This window comes from Betta splendens, chromosome 16, assembly GCF_900634795.4.
Source record: "Betta splendens chromosome 16, fBetSpl5.4, whole genome shotgun sequence".
Taxonomy (NCBI): domain Eukaryota; kingdom Metazoa; phylum Chordata; class Actinopteri; order Anabantiformes; family Osphronemidae; genus Betta; species Betta splendens.
This window is the reverse complement of record NC_040896.2, coordinates 18,802,227-18,824,952: the sequence shown is the minus strand read 5'-3', so window position 1 is coordinate 18,824,952 and position 22,726 is coordinate 18,802,227. Positions and strand designations below refer to the sequence as shown.

The 22,726-nt window shown below is 48.8% G+C and overlaps 1 protein-coding gene across 1 annotated transcript in view; it reads right to left on the bottom strand.

Annotated features, from left to right (window-relative positions):
* Positions 1–5,299: 5,299 nt before the first annotated feature.
* The window catches only part of znf407 (zinc finger protein 407), a 117,713-nt gene continuing 100,286 nt past the window's right edge, over positions 5,300–22,726 (bottom strand). Inside the window, exon 10 of the mRNA XM_029129375.3 lies at positions 5,300–6,728. Coding sequence (XP_028985208.1) covers positions 5,869–6,728 — 860 coding nt within the window. The 3' untranslated portion in view covers positions 5,300–5,868. The remainder of the gene's footprint in view (positions 6,729–22,726) is intronic.

The following is a 22,726-nucleotide window of genomic DNA, read 5'->3' as shown; positions in this document are numbered from 1 at the left end:
CATCAGCAGATTATGAACTATAGGAACCTGACACGCCGCCATTGTTCCTCCATCTAAATATGAACAATAAGGCCCATCCGACGCCCACGCTGACAGCTTATTCGCTCTTATCACTCCCGTGGAGTCGCCCGGCGTGATCCGAGCGCCCCCCCCCCCCTCCCCCGCACACATGTACACGCCTCCCCTCGACCCACCTCCTCCCCGGCCCCTCCTTTGGCCCAGCCACGGGGCAAAAGGTGGAGGGGCGGCAAAGGCAGAGAGGGAAGCCTGCAGATACAGATACAGATGCAGCTAATGGACGATCAGGAGGGAGGTCAAACTACAGTTGCAGTGTTTCACTCAGCGACAGTTGATTCAGCAGAACATGATAATCTACATATTGGTAATATTGTCGGTGTGGATGATAAAAGCTCCTGTGGGTTGCTCTATGTGACCATCCACCATCGTGACCTCCACACATATGAAAGTCACGGCCATTCAATATGTTGAGAAACCAGTAAGGTTTGGTTACTGGACTGTTTGTGCGACCACGGCACCAGCTCCCCACTGATCTGCACACCTCTGTCACAACTTCGCAACCTCCACCAGCCTTTTAATGAGACCGGCCCGAGTTCCCTGTTGACAGCACACCTTCCACATAACGAACAGGGAGAGAGAGAGAGAGAGAGAGAGCGGATGATGGGTGGATAAAGAAGAGGAGGCGAGCAAAGTAGGAGGAGAGCAGTGGAGAGTGGCGAGGCTTTCTGAGCAGAGCAGGAATTAACAGGGCCCCGGGGACGGCCGGATCAGAGCCGGGGTCCCCAGAGAGCACTTACCACAGGGGCCCCCTACGCTTGTTACGGCGAGGCAGGGACCACTGGGGGACACCCAGGGCTGCGCTTCACAAATGCGGGGCTCAATCCGCCGCGCACGCCGGTTAAAAGGCAAGCGGTCAGGGTGGCGGCGAAGGAAGCGCGCCGCAATTATGCCCCCGCTTTGAAACGCCCCGCTCCCACAGAACCCGGGAAATTATAACAAGCTCAGATATGTTTAAGATCAATTTGGGCATAAATCCCCGCAAATGACGAATCCCTCTCCTCCAAGAACATTACACTCAAAGGCTAACTCCCATGTAGAGGGCTGAAATGCCAACCAGATCACTGGGGATGAGGGAATTAACCAATAATGTGAGTCCTGTTGAATGACACAGGCGCTCCCCATTGGCAGCGCCATAGATTTGTGCCTGCGCTTCTCCAGCGGCCCAGTCAGGAGCAGGATCACATTGAGTCTAATATCAGAGGCACTAAAACCCAATTCAGCAGATGAGATCACTCTTGAGTTGAGGCCTCAGTTTCTCGTCGTGCATTAGGAGAAAGACGGTCCCACCGTTTTACGTGATAATACACAAACCCAGTATTAAACCTTACACACATTAACAGTGGCAGCCTGAAAATAGCTGAACTAAATGGAAACTTTTTTTGTGATATTATAAGATGAAGGAGATGCTGGGAGGCTACTGTTCCCCAGTACAGCTGCGGCACAAAACCCAACGCACGGCGTCGACCCGCGTTGCTCCGCCCACTCACACAAAGTGACCAATCAAACCTGTAGTTGAAGTCCTCTGATTGGCTCAGGAGGAGTCAACAACCTGCAGCGCCTCTAATCAGTCTCACCCACATAATCACCTATATTTGGGATTATTTTAACATTTACTGCTTGACTGAAAGTGAAAGAGAGAGACTCACCTCACGGCGGAGGGGTTTGTGAATCGGCAGAAGTCCGTCACAGCAAATACTCTGCCTTCATCTGTCACGCTGTTTGTTTTGTTAAAATGAATATACCAACAGAATTAACCCCTATACGGCAGTGCTGACGTGCAGCAGATGGCTGCAGCAGCTATGTGGAAAGGTGTTATCGCAGGCTGACAGTGAAGATCTGCTATTTAAACAGAGCGGCGCGTTGGCGCCGGGCGCGCGTGCCGACTTCTCAGTCGGCACACGTGGAGCCCACTCGGCGACGGCCACCGGCGGAGGATCCGGCGGGTCACCTTAAAGGGGGGGGGGGGGGGGTGCTCCGATAGCGTCGGAGCTCGGTTCCATTTGGAGCCTTTTCCTCCACCTCGTGCAGCGGTGCCGGTGTGAGGCCTCCCACGGATCCACTCCCAGCCTCATCATTTACTCGCCCGTCTGCTGGAGATGCTCGCTCTTCCACTCCCTCTCTTTATGTTTTGAAGCGCCGCTCCTCGGTGCCGTGAGCCTAATTAAAAAGCACTTACGGTTGTTTGTGGTTCAAGGTTGACGCGACGCTATCTCACCGCGGCGCGCTAATCAGATCCCTTCTCAATCACGGCTCGGCCTTATTAATGAAGTCCTGCGCTCTGTCAATGGGACCGTGTGACTGTCTGTGTGCCCGGTTTATTTCAGGCCTATTTGGGCTGGAGGTAAGCTGCTCTCTGGAGGAGTGGAGAATGCCATTTTGGAGGGGGGGGGGCTGTCAATTTCTGTCAAGGCGCTGAGGTGTATGTGTGCGTGTGTGTGTGTGTGTGTGTGTGTGTGTGTGTGTGTGTGTGTGTGTGGCAGTGAGTCCATGGCAGCGAGACCGGGGGGTGGGCGCTAGGCAGGGATTAACATGATCAAAGACACTACTGAGAGCCACATAGGAAAAGTAAAAGAAAGGGAGAAGAGCCATGCAGGGGCTTCCCACACACCCTGCCCCTTTTTCCCATAATAACTCCCGTGGAAGAGATGAACCATGACTGAACCGCGGCTTCCCCTGCACCCCCCCACCGCCACCTCTGCCTCCAACGCCGATCGATTTACAGCGGCAGCAATGAGAAAAACAAACAGGGGGCTCCCACTGCAGGCCTCCAGTAGCTGCCGCCGCGGCTCGGCCCGTGGATGGATGTACGCATCAGGCTGCAAGGTGCTAGCAAGCGGCGCACATGTACGGGAGACAGACAGGGAGCAAACAAACAAGTCGGGTTTAATAGAATTGTACCTGGAGCCCCCGAGGACGCACACGCACACACACACACACACACACACACACACACACACAGACACAGACACACACACACACACACACACACACACACACACACACACACACACACACACACACACACAAACAGAGCGTGTCAGGGCAGCATGCTAATACTGCCAAAGGGAAACCAAAACTAATAGTGGAGACATTAAGAAAATGATCCTCGGGCTGATATGTTTTCTATAGATGGCGACTAAACAGAATTGCCATATTTATCATACTCAGGGAAATGGAGAGAGAGAGAGAGAGAGAGAGAGAGACAGAGAGAGAGAGAGACCCGTCCTGTCCCTCTCCGCTGTCCCCAGGAGAGAGATGAGCGCTGGTGCGAGTTGGTGGGTCCGTGTGTGTGCGAGGGTGTGCGTTCATGTGTGTGTTTGTCACAGTGGCAACAGAAGAGAGATCGCGTCGCAGGTGAACACATTTTAAGACGATACAACGAAACCTGCTGGCACAGAAATCATCTTTAATATTCGACTCCAGCGACGCAAACAGCGAAAACGCTTGAGCTCGATTGTTCTCTGCAGATGAACAACCTCGTCAAAAATACACAATGCGTCATGTGAACTTTTCTGATTGGGAAAATAAATAAAAGTTGAGTTTAGGGTGATGTTTTCTCATCTGGTGCATTTCATAATGTGTGAAACTACAGTCCACTGCATCCAGCTGTACAGTAAATTACATGACAAAACCATCAAAGGCTATTTTCAACTGTCACATTTTAAACAGCACCTTTATCTCCCGCCCTCGCTCCCACTTGTTCGCCCTCCTCTCACCCTCCCCCCTCCTCCACCTCTGCCCTTTTCCAGTTCTCCAATTAAGCGTCATGCGGCAGGTTTCCATCAGCCGCCTGGTCGTTCGGCAGCGGGACCCTCCGGAGTCGGGGGCCTGTCAGGAAATGAACCCATCACCGGGCGACAGCTGCTAATTCCTCCCTCTTCCATGTCACACGAGTGGCCTGCCGCCGTTAATAATGAGCCATCCAGCTCTGATTAGGGAGACACACAGAGAGGGCGGGGACGCGCGCAAAGCGGTACACAACCACTCAGCCAGACGTGCGGAGTGATGTCCAGGCCTGGACGCGCGCACACACATTCCTATTCAGCACCAACAGGGAGCAGGATGTTAATGGAGGCCACGAACGCGGCGGAAATGAACTCCTGCTCAAACTTACTTACACTTATTTAAAGTGAGACTTTCTCCTCGCTCTCCCTAATTTAAAGAATGCATTTATCCTGCTAATGAATTCAGGTCGCACGAAGCATCTTAAATATCTGACCTCCTCCCACCATCTCCAACACACACACACATCCAGGGTATTTTGACATGCATCCCGGGCAACATATGGTTATTTGGTAACAGACGACAATGCTAAATCCTATAACGAAACGTTTTTCTTTGGTGTTTTTTACTGTTTCACCGCTCTGTGGGTGTGAAAAGAGAAAAAACTTTACTTCGCGCTCGTCCCTGCAGGCGCGTACAGCTGCTCGCACAGAAAACGTGACCTCTGTTTAATGTGCCCGTCTTTGCCAAATGGGAGGGGGAAAAAAAAAGCCACGAAGAAGACTGTGTAAGTTTATAAATGCAACATGAGGCTGGGAGCAGGAGACAAAGACAGGCTGAAAGGCAGACAGGTGTTATGTGAAATTACAGCCTCTGTGTGCTCGCGAATCTCACTGCTCTTTCACTTCTCTCCAGCCTCACCTCTCTCAACATCCATCTGTAATCCTCTCATTTTTCCTGCCCACTCCTCCGCCACGTTCTCTCTCAGCCCACCTTCTCGCTCAGTGCGTGTGTGTGTGTGTGTGTGTGTGTGTGTGTGTTAAAGGGATGATCTTTTGATGCCCTCGGTGTGTATGAGTGCTTTCTCTCCCTAGTTTCAGCAGTTGGCCATTGTGTTTGCAGCCGTCATACTGCTCTCCCACTCACTCCATCAGGAACCAGGCCCGTGTAGGGGCCTAAATGAATATTGATTCTCCCTCCAGAGCCAAATACTGCTGGGAGAAGAAAAAAAAAGGATGAGTGTGTTGTACGCAGTGAACAGAATGGGCCTGATGGGGGAGAGAAGAGAGGATGACGATTAGGATGATGGTGATCATGATGATGATAATGATAATGGTGATGATAATGACTGTGTTAGTGATCAGAAAGCATGATGGGGTCCATCAGTTGATGCATGCACGTGCACGTTGCCCGAGATGTTGGCCGTTTGCTATACGTTACACCGCAGTCAACTAACAGGAAACGCCAGACTGGGACAATAAATAAATCTGGACACCGGTTGGTATAAATTCAGCTTAGTCTTTATTGTCACAAACAAACCTGCGTAAATGTTTTTAGTGGTTCTCCAGAAGCACAGAGGTGATGAAAAGCACAATAAATTCTGTTTTGATTCTTTGTTGAATTGTTTTTAATCAATGAAATTACTGATTCATACTAATAACTACAAAGAACAAAAGAAATGAAATAAATCACACTTTTAGAGAAGAAAACAAAAACTGTATTTCCTCATTGTTTTCACCATATAAGATGTATTTGTACAAAAATAGAAGGAAGGAAACAGTTTACTCCCATACTACCTGTCAAGTAGTTAATATAGAGTCATTGTGATTGGTTGAGATGCAAACCCACTCAGCACCAAAGTCCCTCGGCCAGTGAATACACAATGTTTAACCTGAGTTTAGTAAAGCCCAAGAGAAGACGGGACGACAGTCATGGAAAAATAATCTAGTAGGGTGAAATAAAAAATGTGGGAGGAGGAAGAACTGGCAAAGATTGAACCTAAGCAGGATTTACCACAATTCTAAAGAACGAGAAGACAAATGTACTCGTGTGTGAGCTCCTCTCTGTCTAGCCCTCCAGCACGATGTTATGAGGGGCTCCGTCCAGATACACCACCATCTCCTCTCCGGCCTGATGCTCCACCTGCTGCACCTCCCCGTCGCCCGCACCTCCGTACACGCCCTCCTCCACCTGCAGCGTGCAGTTGTCGAGCTCCGTCACTATGTAGTGGGTGCCCTCGTCGTTGACGATGACCTGGGTCAGACCCTCCTTCATCATCTGAGACGCCGCCAGCTGCAGCACCTCCTGCATGTCCTCCCGGGCTGCTCCCGGGACCCCGCGCGGCTCCCGCCCTGCGTCCGCCCGCGCTCGGCTGGACTCGGCCTCGCCGCTCTCGGCGCCCGGGACCTCGTGGGCCGCGGCCGTCTCCCCCCGCGCGTCCTCCTGGTGGCCCATTTCGCTGACGGCGCTGAGCAGGGCGTCCAGGGCCGTGGACGACTCACTGACAACGTGGCCGTGTCCGGCGGCCGCGACCGCCACCCCCCCTTCGGCCGCGGCCCGCAGCTCCTCCCGGGCCTCCCCCGACTCCAGCACCACGTACTGGGTGCCGCCTCCAGCTAGGTGGGCCCCGGCCGACGCCACTTCTCGGCCCGAGGCGATGACCTGCCCGTCCTCGGTGATGTGCAGCACCTCGGCCACCTGTCCGGCCATGGCCAGCGTCTGCAGCGTGGCAGCGGCCGACTCCTCCAGGGCCTGGTCGATGGAGACGTCGCCGTCGCCGTAGCCCTGGATGATGATGACCTGCTGGACCTGCTCCTCCGGCCCGGATCCCTCCGACGAGCCCTTCACGGGAGAGCCGACGGACTCGGCCTCCACAAAAGTGGCCCCCTGGCCCTTCAGACGGCACTCGAAGGACTTGGACACGATGCCTGAGGAACACACACAGCCGACATTACTTTTCAGACTTTGATGTTTTGCTGATACTGACACTTAAAATAAAGCATTTAAAATAGCTCCAATTTCACAGTTTGAAGGATAAGCATTGCTAAACTGTGACTCAAATAGAATAGAAAATAGAAATAATTTTGTGGAAAGACGTTCAGAACCACAGACTAAAATAATCACGGCAATTACGGCACACAGAGAAGCACGCGTTCGTCATCTTACAGCACGTTTTGCTTGCTTTGCATCCGTCACTGTAAGAAACGAGGGAAAAGCCGAGTTGATATAAAAGGTGATGCAACGCGTCACATATTTGTGTCACTTAATGCATGAAAGGAGACGGAGAGAGGCTGCGGAAGAGTGCAGAGAGATACGGCTGGTGCTAATTGAGCCACACTGTGCCCTCTCAGATCACGGGTTGCCATGGCGTTTCCAAGGTGATAGGAACAGTGTTAGAAATGCCATTGTTTAAACAGCGCCTGGCTCAGACACTTGTAGGCTAATCTATGCAGAAAAATGGGATTTCGGGACAGAAGGGAGGACTTTGTTCACACCTCAGCTTCTAGGCAGAGCTGAACTTAGTGCACAAAAACTAAAGGCACACATTATTACCAGAGGAAGCGCATTGACCCTAAATTGCACTGTTTTCTTTTCACCCGAGGTTTTGCAGATTCTACAACAGTTTAGCCACATGAAACTTCCAAACACTCCCCCACAGAGATCAACTTTTCACAGTATCCCGCTTTTTCTCTGCTTGATTTGTGGACCGTTGCAGGGGTAACAGACAGGCACGTCTCCGTTCATACGAGAACAGACTCATCCATCACCGACGGCCCGATCGCCGCCTGACATTCCGCCACCTCCGTGGTCGACAGCGTGATCAGAAAGTCTACCACTCACAGCCTGTTCCCCGGCTGCGCCCTGTCCTCCTCCAGTGCAAACAGGCACAGGGAGGTCGCGCCTTCAACTCAAGTGGCAAAAGCAACCGCAGGTCCAGTTTAGAAGCTCGTACCCGGAGGAACTAGTGAACGTTTACCCGTTGAGGCCCTTTTCAACATCTCAAAGAAACAGCGAAGCACATTTGTACAGGTTGGTGTCAAGAAATACACTTTTCTTTAGTAGCTGCAAGCAAAGATCAAAGCATTACATTCTGAGTGAAAGAGGTAAATGCAGCGACAGCCAGGAATTCAATTGGAGAGATTTAAGGTAATTACTAAAGCGCCAAAATACAGTGTTTTCTGACCTTTTATAACGAGACACGAATCCATTAATGACACTTCAGTCTGGTCCAGGTGTAAAAAATAGTCTGGAGTAGCAGAAGATTACTTCACTGTGACTCAAACGTATAAATCTGTCCTTTGCTCGTGTTCACACTTTGGCGTACAGTATGATAACTCATCAGAAAGTGGCATTATCTTAAAAGTGAGAATATGAGAACATGTTTGGATTGTGAGTTATTTAATGACATCGACACACACTTACACCCACACCTGTCTGCACCTGCCAGGTTTATTTTAGGGAGCAGATAAGAAGAAAAGAACTCTGGGCAAAAGACATTTCAAGATTGTTTTCTCCACCGGTTTGATTCACGCCGAGGATGAGGTTCGTTTTCTACCGTTAATGTGAATGGAGGGAAGTTAGAAATCAGCACGGAGCAGAACGACCACTGCGATTGGGAGAGTGTGGTCTCAAGAGCGGAGGTGGATGAGGTCGCGTCTGGGGGTTAGTTGGACAACAGGTGAAACCAGCTCCCGAGGCGGAGGAGCCCTGATCGCTGTGATTGTTAATGTACACGCTGTGGCTCTGCAGGAATCTGCACACGGGGTGATGCTGCAGAACACAAGCAAGGAGTCGGCGTGGTAAATATCAATTCAGACTCTGTTTTGTATCTCAAGTGACAAGCCTGGTAGTTAGTGTGTGGAGGGAAGGCAGCCAGAGGAGGTTGGCATTTGGAGCAGCAGAGGTTACCTATTTACACGCAGCTACAGGGCCCGAGCGAACTGCCTACACCGAAACACTGGGAGCCGCGAGGTCGGCTGGAGAGGACAATAACTCATTGGCTGCGCAGTTTCTGCTGCATTACCATAAAAGCTGTTTGTAAGTGTGTGAGTGTGTGTGTGTGTGTAAAAGATTTCAGTGTGTGATCTTTTGACTGTGTGTGAATGTCCAGCTTGGCAAAGCCTGGTTTTGTCAGTCTGTGCCAAATATGTGCTAATGAATGTTCTCTGCATTCACATGTTGCGTGTATTTGTCAATATGTGGGTGGAATGTTAAGGTCAGCCTTCCCCTGTGTGCGCGCACACTGTCACATTGTGTGTCGGGAGGCTGTGCGTTGCCAGTGTGTGTGTGTGTGTGTCACATTAGCCACGGGGCGCTGTCGGCGGGGCCCGGCGGCGGCCCGCTGAGGTTTATGGAGTGTCACTCAGTCGCCGCGGCCGTGAATCAAGTTAATGTTGCAGATCCCATCTCTTCAGTTGTCCTGCGCTCCCGGTGGAAGAACAACATTTGAACAGCGTGATTTGGCCCCGGCAAGAGGCTGATGCCTGTTTAATATGTGTTTTGAGTGTTCTGACTGACTGATTCCTTTAACAGGAAGTAGGAATGAGGATGAGCCTGAGAGGGCGAGCGAGCGAGAGAGAGAGCGAGAGAGGGAGAAGCGGGATGCTTTATTGGCTGTGATCTGAAACAAGATGGAGGCTCCCTGAGAAGAATAAAAAAACCTGCAGGCAGAAAACAATGCAAAGACAGGCAGCAGCATCAGAAAGGTGTTGAAAAAGGGAAGCGTAAGTCGTAATCAGTCACCGACGTGTGAACTTACTGAACGCCAATGCCGTGCACAATAAACTGAAAGTGGGTTTTTGATTGGTTGGAGAACGCAGGGTAGATGTCAGAGACGAGGGAGACTTAAACCCTCAGACGACCCCCGGCCCGCGGCTTACCGAGCGTTAGCGTTAGCGTGGTGTTAGCGAGGAGCCTCTCCGCTCAGCGTACAGTACAGACGCGGTTATTGATGAGCGGATCAATGCGCTGGACGACGGCTGGGGCCCGGGGCCTCTAAGTGGCATTACTTCAGCTCGGAGCGGCCGCCTGGGGAGCGGTCAGACAGCACTTACCAGCAGTTAGAGAAATTAACCTTAACACCGAGACACCAGCGCACACACAATCAATTACGCTCGCTGCAACACAGGTCAGCTCGATGCAAATAGGAGCTCACCCGCACATGTAATCAGCGCCGCACGCTCACTGGACTCTCACTGTGCACTTGCGAGGACGCCGAGCTGGTTATTTTGGTTATTTAACCCCTCGAAGTATTCACCATAATAAACCCTAATCTGCTCAGAAGGGCAAGACAAAGAAATTAGACTGAATAGGCAGCGCAGCCAGCGGGTCAATTACACTGTATCAAACCATAACACAAGAGAGGAGAACAAAACACAGTCACCAAATCAATTACAAGGTCAATGTGGGGACCATGAAAAAGCCGGAGATACTACAGCACAATATCCTTTACAATCGCTTTACCAGGCCATTACCTTCAATTAGAGACGTGGTGCCTTAAGAACACAGCGAAGACCTCTAAACACGGCACACGTGGCCGGTGTTTGTGGGGGGGTTGTCACGGACGGGGGGCTTTTTGCAGGCGTTTGAAGGTGACACTGCTAAGTAGATAAAGTGCCAGTTGTGAGAGAATCCAGGTCAGTGGGGAAGGCCTGCATGTGTCTGTGTCACTTTATTAGGAAATGCTAAATTGCTAGCTTTGCTAGCATGCATTCACTTGTTTAATTAGTTAATTAGTGTTATGTACCTAAAATAGCAAAAAGTGAGTGCTGGTATTATTCAGTATATTTACTACTACTATGTTATGTATTTAATTTATTCTTCATTTCACGTATTTATATTATTGCAAAACCTCAATATTAATAGCTTTTTTATTCATGTTCAGATGTTAATTAATGTATATGCACCGATGCAGCTTTTGTACATGCTGATCCTACCTGCCCCCCCCCCCCCACGAGGCCTCAGGCAGAGCGGCATGTGTTGGCCATGCGTGCACGGCGTGTCTGCGGGGGTGCGTGCGCACCGGCGGGTCAGCGGAGGTCCGGCCGGCGACGGCTCCGCTTCGTCTGGTGAGGACAGCCGCCGCTGTCACCTTTACAAACGCCATGAATCAACGCCGGCGAGGACAGGCCGGCCCCCCAAAAAACAACCAATTATACAGCGGCCAGATTGACACCGGGTGGACGAGGCAGAGAGAGATGGAGGCTCAGTGAACGTCGCCCAAGGACGAAAAAACAGAAGGGAATGAGGGCACAGACTGACAGAGGGCCTTCTGGGCTTTAACACCGATTGGGTTCTGAAGGGAAATATGAATCCATTAGTGACTGGAGTTGGAAGCTAAAGGTGAAAATCTTTTACATAATCTGCTAAACTGACACATATTTAATGTCATTCTCTGTTCTCTGTCGTGTGATGTAATGTTTAGAGAATGTTTAGAGAAGTAAATTCATGAGCTTCAGTTCAACTCAAAACGTTCCATCAAAAATAATCACATAGTTTCATTAAATGCCAGATCAAACTTGATAATCACAAACCTCTGAACACTGCAACAGCACAAGTCGACACACGAGTCGATGGTCAGCGCTGTGCTCCATGAACCACAAAGTGAAGTGGGAGGTGCCGGACGAGCGAGTGCGTAGCGGTGGTCAGAGAGAACACAGGCCAGTGTCACGCTCTCAGCTCTTTTTCTGCTGACAGAGGAGTTGAGTGTGAGTATAATCGGGTCCACGCTACCCCCCCACCCCCACCCCCTGTCCCTCAGGTCCGTCCCCGGGAGAGGAGGGGTGGACGAGAGGTGGAAGGTGAAGAGGAGAAAAAAACTCTCTTCACATTATGTTCTTCATCCTCTACATGAAATTCTCCATCTTGGACCATCGGTTTAGTTACAGTATGACAGAAAAAGGTATTTTTTTGAGTCATGATCTTTGAATTGAGCACAAAGTGGAGGGGTTTATTATTATTAAGCTGTATTTCTACTGAATTCATCCACGGGGACTGTTTGTTGGTTCTGGGGGCTCTCTCTCCATATACAGTTGTAGACTTTCAACCCATGCCAGCGCTCTCTGCCACGCGGGAGCAGGCTACTTCCTGGGAGGACCAGATGGAGCGCGCTTTCAAGCACACAAAGGCCCCGCTCTGCCGTGCATTCAGCACAAGACGAGGCGGCTTCGCAGGAAAGTCCCTCTGAAAGATCCGCGCCGGCGTGGGCGGCTGCTAAAGCCCTGATCAGCCTCATCGGAGCGGCCGGCGAGCGCCAGTGAGGCCCGACGCACCTGATGACTGCGGGTTACATCACTGGACGCGTGGCCCAGAAAAGCGTCCGGACGCATCGTTTCAACTTTAAAAATGACTAACCAGATATGACTAATGCATTACTTTTTCGCTGGCGCTCCACTTATTTCCCCGATGCTGTAAATCACAGCTATTTGCGCTCGGATGAAGGTCAGAAGTGATGGCCGCGTGATGGCCAGATGCGAGCGGAGGGAAAGAGAGAGGATCCAGGCAGAGAGGAGGCTGACATGTGAAACAATAAGAGAGATCACAACACTCTTCCCCTCTTCTTCCTCAGTTCCCCCCCCTCCTCTCCCTTCTTTCATTCTCCCCATTAGGCCTCCTCTCAGTATCTCTGGCCTGTTTCGCTCTCTCTCGTCTTTCTCTCAAAATCTCTGGAGGTGGACCTTTGATTGCTTCTTTAATTAGCCATGTCAGACGGCTCTGTGGATTTACTGGGGATGTCGAACTTCTGCAGATAATTACATGCCGTTTCCCTTTCTCTCTATTGCTACATCCTACCCTCCCTCCATCCATCCCTCCATCCTCCTTTCACCGTGCCCCCCCCCGCATCCATCCCTCTCACTCACTCTCCCATGATTTAATGATTAATTATGGATGTGAGTTTGAGAATAAAAGCTTTTTCGCTAATCAAAATGAACCCCCCGCCCCCCCTTCTCCCCCCATTCTCATAATTACAGTGTGAAGATGATGTTGCTGATGTCTTTTTGTTGCCAAGGCCTCGCCTGCGCGCTGATCTGAGGTCCGTCAAGGCGGATGAAATGAATAATCGCAACATAATGGCTCGCTTCAGAATTTCTCAAAAACTGGGTGGAGAAATCAAGACGCAGTGGACTGGGTTGGGTTGGGGGGGTTAGAGGGAGAATAAACAAAGAACACAGACAAAGACAAAGAGGCAGAATGCAAAAGATGTCAGCACAGAGGCCTGGGAGGAAAACAAAGGCACGGATAAAACTTGACTGAAGTCCTCGTTTGGGGAGGGAATGTTTTTACCAGTAAAGAGCTAAAATCCTTAGTGGTAAATAATAACTATTGCTAGGTTCTCTACAGTTCAGTCTGTTGATTGATTTAAAATATAAAGACCAGGGTAGTATTTGTTTTTGTCCCGCTAGCACTTCTAAACATGCTGAGGTATCTTTAAGATAATAAAAACAAACATAAAATGATAAAATGATTTTCTAGCTGTTCAGTCTAGAATACTATTACTTGTGATACTACTGTATTTTTATATTGAGAAACTCTCCAGATATTAAATCATATAAAATACAAATCCATTCTCATGCTGAAGTGTTCAGATGACATAAGGACACAATAACCACCCTCAGCATCTAAACACTCATTTATAGCCATTTTCACAAGAATCTGTTTTCGTTTTAGCCTAATTGTTGAATTACCACTTTTCTTTTACGGGTTTTCTGTGATTTATGTGCCACTAGAATGAGTAAAGGACACGGAGGCATCAAGCTGAAGTGGTTGTCAGATGGCTAAACTTGGTAAAGCCGCCTGTGAAACCCGCCTGACCTTGATCAGGCTGCCGTGCGGAGAGGAGGAAGTCAGCCGTCTCTCCAGTCGCTGGCCTTGTTTCATTCTTTACAAACCGTTCCTGCCACTTGTGTGTGTGTAACACGTCAGGGAACCACTGTCAGGGACTTCTAGGGGGATATGCACCATTATCATATGAAATGACTGTCACATAGCTTCTGTCTCTAATGGCCATCTTTTTACTCTGCCTCTGAGTGGGGGGCAGCGCTTTTGCCGTGCGACGAGGTGAGATGACACGTGGCGCCAGCTGCCTGCTTTCTTCCCTTGGACACTGGAGCTCGTGCCACTGATTTCCATACATTTCACAGACCTATTTTAGAACCGGTGTGTAAATAATTGCCATCTGCAGCCGCCCGGAGAACAACACGCAGCTGATCACCTGGATCAGGTGGGCCAATTAGGGGCCGTCCATGCGGCGATGGGCGATTTCCCACGTCTGTCACAGATCCAAACCAGGTTGAGGTGGATCAAGGTCCCGAATCACTATCTGGTTACATGTATTTGACTCACAGCCTATAGACTACACGTCAATGCACTAGAGCCACCTATTGTTCCCATATTATCACTAATGCCTGGTTATCTTGATTACACTACGTGCACAGGTCCCTATTGTTTCCTGTGACTCACGTCTGTGAACAACGCATAGGAACACTTAAACACACAGGTCGGCACGGCTCTGCCTCCTCGCTGCCATATTTACTGGGTATTTACCTAACGGAGGCATGCTGCAGATATTTATCGTCCTGATGGCTCTATATATAGGGCCGCGGCGCTCGGTGAGAGGAGAGGCAGTCACGGTGGGAGGTTGCTTCTCTAATCTCCATCTCCAGGCTGACAGGCCTGAGAAGGCCCTAATGAATGGCTCTTTTCATCTGCGCGCCTGTGTATATGTGACAGTATAAATATTTAGCAATATTGGAGTCAGCTCGTGATTTTACACAGATGGAGTGATTGATGGCTCAGCCCCCTGACGCATGCCAAAGACCATCCTGGAGATGTTATATAAACCAGCGAAGGCTCTCTCGCTCGCTCGCCCGCCCGCTCGCTCGCTCCCTCCGTCATCATCTCCATCTCGCTCTTTCTCCGTCTTTCACACTGCCTCCTCTGCTCTCCGCCTCCATCCCAGCTTGTCTTCTCGCTGTCGATCCGCCCTCTGTGGCTCTGCCAATTTGCTTCACTGTTGAATTTCTATCGTACAGTGCGGTGTCTGCGCGACCGTAAGACAGGCTAAATCAGAGGAAAACAAGCCGACAGCGAGGAAACTCTGTGCAGATTGGCATCGACACGTTACAGTAAAAAGCAGTTTGCCGGTCGGAACCTTTTATTAAAACGCATTTTTCAAAAATATTGCAGACAGCCTCTTGTTGCTTTAATTCAGTTCTACCTGTATTTGTTTCATAACTTTGAGATTGATCATAATATATTATTATTATTTATATTTTTATATACTGTACATTTTATAAAATAATGTATTTATATTTTCAGGTTTCAAAGGTGCTTTTTTTACAACTTTACTGTTTTAAACAAAGTTTTTACACATAAACCCCAGAAATTATTTAGAATTCATGAAAAAAGCAATGCTGTTTACACTCTTTATGTAATTAAGGTAAATCAAAGTCTGCTGAACAACGCCGTTAAATTGGTACGTATGAAGTCACACATACAGTACAAACCCACACTGTACAAACACACATACATAAAGAAGTACAGTGTGTTGTCATGTGTCTGATAATCAAACCAAACCAGACCAGACTCTCTTAGCAAAACGCACACATGTTGGTGATCACTACAAAGAAATTTTGTTTACAGTATGTTATTCACTTAAAGTATGACTCCTGTAGATTTCATTGACACTGTCCTGTATTATCACAGTCACAGCTATTTCAGGCCTGATACCAACACTAGGATGCAGGACTGGCTAGCGCTCCGCTAAAGCTAATAAGGTTCTTTTTGTAGTGGCTGTAGTCAAGCTAAACTTTGAAATACAGGTAATTTATAATTATCTGCAGCACTGAAGGAAAAAGCTTCTGCATAGTTAATTTAACTCAAACACTAGAACAAAATCCCTGAACTAATATAGGAGACTTTAAGGGGGATGTTGAAGATGTATTGACCTTGTAATTGCCTGTGTAAAATATGCTCCCCTAGTAATACAATTTCCTGCTTTAATTTAAAAAAATTGGGAAAATATCTGCCCTCATGCCAGGTGTTTTCTCATTGGATTGCATTTAAAACTTCAATCTCAAACACTCCCCCCGCTTCCATGGGGGTGCGTGGCAGCGCTGGACCGCCACATCTATTAATCTAACTGTCCTTTATCGGAATTAGCATTCAAATGTGATCGCTTTCACTGCGCCTTCACCGCTGCTTGTAATTCCAACAAAATCCACTCCTATGCAATAACTACAGTGCCCTTCAAGACCACCACCAACTCCCTCTTGCTTTGAGAGGTATTGATTTTTATTTGTTCTGTAATGAGAACAATTAGTCTTTTTCCTGCCCTCCTTCATCTATCACCTCCCGTGGCTTCGCCATGCAGACAGTCTGTGTCTTTAAACCCAGGTGGAGGTTCATTCCCAGGGTAGAAGACGCCACAGAACCCTTTACAACAGAAATCAGACACTAAACCGAGTTTGGGTGCAGAAGAAGTAGATTATGAATCTTAAACATACAGTATCCATAAATTCAGTAATAGATGATGTTTGTCTCCATCTTCTCTTGTTTGTACAAAAAACCTTCTACTACTACATTTATTTTTAAATAGAACCAGAAATAATAAGACTGACTGGTTATTAATCACAGCTACAATGAGCCATAAATGAATAGCATCCTATTTATCATTCTAGATGTCTTATCTCTAATTTTAATGAAAGGGCTACAGTATATCTTGCTCATCTAGCAGCATGACTCTAATTGATATGCTTAGAAGAAATTAGCACACTCTAAATCCTGCCTCGCCGGCGTTAACATGTATCATTAAATGTAAAAACACAATAAAACACTCACATCTCTCCATTACGGACACTTTAATTTCCGGCGTGGCGGGCGAGTGGCAGTCAGGGCCGAGCGACTAGCAGCGATCAGGAGGCTTTAGCCTCTATAAACCATCTGATTGACAGGGTGATTTGTGAGTGACTGGCCGGGTAAGTGGCGAGGTGCTTTCTCTGCGTAGCACTTCATGCCAGTACACAAGTGCGTGTGTGACGTCGGCCCCGACTGTATTTAAGCCGTGGCCGCTGAGGAGCGCAGCCTCTGAAGGAGTCCATTTCTCTTGCCGCGCTGCCTAAACCTTACTTACCCTAATGATGTATAATAGCCTGCAACTACACTTAACCTGAGCATTACTGTGGCAATGACTGAGTGGAGGAGGCAACTACACACACACACACACACACACACACACACACACACACACACACACACACACACACACACACACACAGGTCTACTTCTTCTGAGGACGCACTTTACCAAAGGCTGTGAGGGCAGGAAATGACCTGGCACGCTGAGAAATCAAAGACTCACAAATCGCACTCCATCAAATCAAATCAAACGCTAAGATGCGCATTAACATCGACAGCTGTATCCTTGTTTTCTCTCTGATCCCTCGCTCACACTTCACTCCGCCGCTGACTCATCCCATAGCTATAAGCTAAATGATACGAGCAGTTAGCATGCTGCATCTGTTGTCTGCTAATTAAACTCATTTTCCTGGATGCCCGTGTGTGTTCATACACGCAATATGGAATCTGGCCCTTTAACCCGCTTTGCCTTCATTAGCACAGACTAAAACAAGCTCATCAGTCACATGCGTGCTTCATAATAAACGTACCTGGAAGTGTGTGTGTGTGTGTGTGTGTGTGTGTGTGTGTGTGTGTGTGTGTGTGTGTGTGTGTGTACGCGCGCGTATGCAAGACAGGTCAGAGACCGTGGAGAGACAGTAAATGACAGAGTCACGTGAGGCGGCTACTGTATGAAACCTCAGATCTAATCAATAGGAGTGAGGAGGACGCCAGGCGCCAGCCAGAGGGTCACCACTCATCACTCAGGTCAGACACACGCGTGCACATACACAAACATACGCGGGCGCGCGGGGAGGGCATTGCACGGGGCACATTACTAGACAGGACTATGAGGCAGTAGAGGATGGGTCAGAGAGAGGTTGAAGCGCATAGCAACGGAGGGGAAACCGGATCAATGGGAGAGATTGAAGGAGCTCCGTAATACCAGAGGAGTCACGGATGTCCAGGATACAGCTAAGCAGGGCTAGAGAGACAGGTCAGGGGGGTTAAAACAGCCTCGCACCGCAGGGAGGAGACATCGACAGGCCATAAAAGAGGTGAGGCAGCGGTGGAACCGACTGATTTCGATGCTGGTCATGGTTGAATGCAACTGTGGCCACTACATAGTGCTGCCCGTGTAGAAGGGGAACAGAAAAAATATAAGTTTGATCAAAATGGTTGTGCCCAGAAATCAAAAAGGTTCCCTAATATGACACATACAGCAGCTGCAGCCGGAGACAGGCTGCTTAACTGCAAGAAGAAAGCATCACAGTGTGTGTGTGTGTGTGTGTGTGTGTGTGTCGACAAAGAGATGGACTAGGCCTGGTGGCATTTAGCCCTGTTCCATAATGACACTGAGAGCTGGGATGAGACACGGGCCCTGTTATTGAATTATTGAAGGTGCGCGGCGAGGTATAAATCTGCCACGGAGATGCCGTACTGCTGTAACACACGCCCGCTCACACACACACACACACACACACACACACACACACACACACACACACACACACACACACACACAGAGGCCACCGGCACGCGGCGAGGCTGGCGTGACGACTGCAAGCTTTGACTCGCTGACCTTGAGGTTGTTAAAACAAGCTCTCCGTCAGCTTTTCTGCAAAATATGTTTACCTCGCGAGGGGGAACCGGAGAGAGACAGAGGAAGAGAGAAGAGATAGTGAGAGGAGGAGCGTGCGTGCGCGTGTGTGTGTGTGTGTGTGTGTGTGTGTGTGTGTGTGTGTGTGTGTGTGTGCGCGCAGTGCTGTGCTGACAATGCCGGAATAAACACGGCAACTCCATCATGTCTTCCGGATTGGGAGGCAAAATAAAAAAGAAGACACTGCAGAGCGAAGCCATAAAGTAGCTACGGCGCCGACCGGCACTTGCCAGGTTCCAGCCTCCTCTTAAGAGGAAAGACTGAGCTCTGAAGGCCACAAACATCTGAACCCACAGCGCAGGACGGCTGTTATCCATGAACATGCAGCAAGTGCAGCCTGGAAACCATACATCAACCACCAATTACTGATGTATATCTCTTAATAAAAATAGACAAAGCATTGCTACATGCATGAAGACATCGCTATGTGTGATAATTCCCCTCTCTCCCTTCCAGCAGAGATATTTCCACCACACGCACTGGCACATTTTTATTTCCATTATTATTTCTCTATCTCTATAAAGATAGTGAGGTAGTGTTTCTCAGCTCCGTCGCCTCCTGCCTCGTACGGCCTGTCTGCCAGGAGCGCCTTGAAGAATAGTGGCTGCAATGTGCTGTGCAGCGCGTGTGTGTGAAGGGTGGGGGCTCACAGGACGCCACGCAGAATGCTTGACATACACTTGTTTGCATTGGCCCGCCCGTGTATGCATATCGGCGTATACGTCTGAGTGTGTGTGTGTGTGGGGGGATAAGTGGGCACGTGTGTCCCGTTCCAGCCCTGTAGCCGAGGGGGGCACCTCTTCTTATTAACATCATCAGTCTGCATCATTACTGGGCTGCCTGGGCTGGGCAGCAGGTGCTATGAGAGTGCCAGGGTTACAAACGACCACGCGATCGCTCTAGGAACACACACACAAGCATATACTCACACACAACACACACAGACAGACTCTGACAACCCCCCCCCCCCCCCCCCATCTCCTCTGTTTTTTTTTTCAAATCCCCAAAAGGGATGTGGAGTGTCTGTGTCTATCTGTTATCCAGTGGGTTAGTGCTCGGTGTCTGGCCAGGTTTTCACTGGGGGGGACGGACTCCATCCATTTTCCTGAAAACAGGCCGATGATATGAAGCAGCGTCTGGGAGAGAAACGCAGCTCAGAGCGGAGGAGGGTCCGCAAGTCAAGCGAAAGAAGCATTACACGGGCTTGTGTGCGAGACAGCGTGGAGCGGTGTAAGTACCTGGAACCTACACATACACAACGCGGCGCCACCGAAAGAACAACATGCAAGTTCAGGCACAGATAAAGGTAAACGGGGGTTAGTCTGGCCTTCTGACACAAATAGGACAAATGATGATGCAATGTGAAAAATAGATGTGATATAACTATGAAGATCCAGCAAATCATCATGTTCTGTGATGGAGGTATAGGACATTCAATACATGAGCTAATAAACACTAGACTGATTTGGAACTAGTTTGGAAGAAGTTTCTAAAAAATAAGCTGTCAGAATAAGTAGGATACAGCTGTTATTTCACTGTGTTGGCGCAATAGGCCTGGCGGAGTCTCCCTAAAATAGTCGCGCGCCGCTGAAAGTTCCTGTAAAATACTTGGCTGCCTGGCGTTTGTACGGATTATTTGGGCGAGAGAGGCCTGAGAGACGAGCAGGAGACACGGAGCATGTAATCACCCGGCGCGCTGCCGCCGTTCCCCGAACATGACATTTGTTTCGCCTGTCTGAGTGCAGCGCGCGCGGGGCCGAGGCAGGAAACAAAACAGGTGGGAAGTTTGTGCGGATGCACAAGTTTGCTGCTGCCCTGGAAAGGTGGCGCGAAACACTGGGGGCCTGATCCACCGCCACCTAATCACCCGTACAGCTTCTCAGACCCGCTCTGCTTCTAGGTTGACTTTTAAGATAAATTGCTCATAACTTTATTTAAAAGACTTATTTCTACTATTAACTCCTGCAAGACACTTGTTGGGGTTTAGGAGACCCTTCCAACCAGGAACTGTCTACTGATCAGCTAGAAAACAAAAGACCCAGCAACTTCAAAGCTACATCTATACAGAATTCTATGAATGCACACGTAACTGAATGGAAAGTACAGAGACACGAGGGCCTTATTTAAGCACAATGCGGTGGTCAATAGGCTGAGTTTGCTTATTGATGGATGGATATGTACACCAGTAAAGTTAATGCGTTGCCACGGTGTGTAACCAGAGAATGGTAATAAAAGCTATATGAATGGGGACTGGTCTGTTTCACCGGCGCCTCTGTGGCACCACCCATGACACCAAAGATGTGTCAAAGACAACGGACACTCAATACAGCGCCGCGCGGCTCCATCCTACGGTACCTACTGCTATGGATTATGCAGCCAGCCCGCGTTCATTTAAGATGTACACATTGATCTGGCATTGACAAACCATTTCATATTAGCTGGGGTTAGCTCTTTACTGCATCAAGGGCAATCAGACGCGCTGCACGGCAACAGGCTAAATTTAACCTCTCATCAATCCAAACGTGATACACTCAAAGTCGTCCTGCTTCAATTACTCATTGGAGGCTCACTTTAGAATAAACATGAACAACTAACAGCTGAAAACCTAAGTTAGGTAAAGTGTTAAATTCAGTTGTGTTGCTTGACCAATGTGTAAACACGTCCCTGAACCTACCACTTAAAATAGAGTCAAGCAGAGATAGGTATGCGCCTGAATAAATCAGCATTAGAGCGATATTGATTTGACTGCACTTCAATAAAAAAGAAATTGAGAAAGGCGGGGGGCGCCAAACAAAGTGATACATAAGAGATTCACAACGGGACCGACGTATTCGGTTTTCTAATATTGAAGCTGCGGCAGAAATTAATGTCTCTGGTTAGTTAGTGTTGTTAATTGGGCGTGCAAAATTAAAATGTTAACTTCGCCGCTAGCTGGGAACGCGGAGAGGACCCCCCCCCCCTCCACCACCACCACCCCCAGCTGCATTTGACCTATCGGAGCGTGCGTCTTCCCCTTCTTCCGCTCTCTGCTTCAAGTGTCTCCAAAACTAATAAAAACCCCCCTCGCAAATTTCCCCATGAAGCCCTCCATATGAACTGTCACATTAATAACACTGCACTCGTATTCAAATTTTCTGTCGAAAAGCTAAAGAAAGATTGAATGCCCTGCCGTCGCGCGGCCAAAGATTGAAGACGTGTCTCATTGACATTGTTAAAAGTTTATGAAAATATATGAATTCTCAAACGTGGCAGGCCGCCGTGCAGCTCCACTCCCAACACTTCTGTTAGAGACCGCGGCTTTTAATCAAAATGATTGAATACCACAAGTTTGGATTCAGGGATTCTAATAGAGGACGGATAAAGTGTCACGGTCCAGAACTAAAAAAACCACACGGGATTACACATGCATGCATAAAAACCCTTCTACCTTTTTTTTTTTTTTGGCATATTGCTCTTTGGTAGGTAGCTTGTTTTCCTCAGTTACTGAGGGCTTGTGTGCTGACTGCAGCGTACAGTGGGTGACGGCTAGTCTGCTGGCCCTGTTCCTTTGCTTTCTGGAGCTGATACGAAGCCGCGTCTGGGGAGGGAGACATATGGCACCCACGTGCACATAGGTACACACACATGTACATGCTTAGGCTCACACACCCGGATGCACCCGTAAGGTGCGCTGAGCATAGAGCAACAGCTGAAGACAGACAGAGTGACAGGCAGCAGTGTGTGTGTGTGTGTGTGTGTGTGTGTGTGTGTGTGTGTGTGTGTGTGTGTGTGTGCGTGTGTGTGTGTGTGAGAGGCCAGAGAAGAGACAGCGCCACTGGGGATCACATACCCACTGGACCACGCAGTGCATATCACTGCTAGTTGGATTTACAGTGTGTCCACTGACCTTACTCTCACCGTTGTAATTTGGAAGCTCCCCGGGGTGAAGGAAACTATACTTAGAAGTTGCGATGAAGCTGCAGCATCCTTTGAGTACACATTTTATACTTGCTGCATTGACAATCTTGTGTAAACAGGTCTAATGTATCTTTTGCTAAAGTAAATGTCCTATTTTCTATTGACGGAAGTTATGATGGAGGTCAATGTTAACGCTCTCAACTCTCAGTCAGACAGTGGGATAAAAACAACGACAATATATGGCCAATATGTTAAA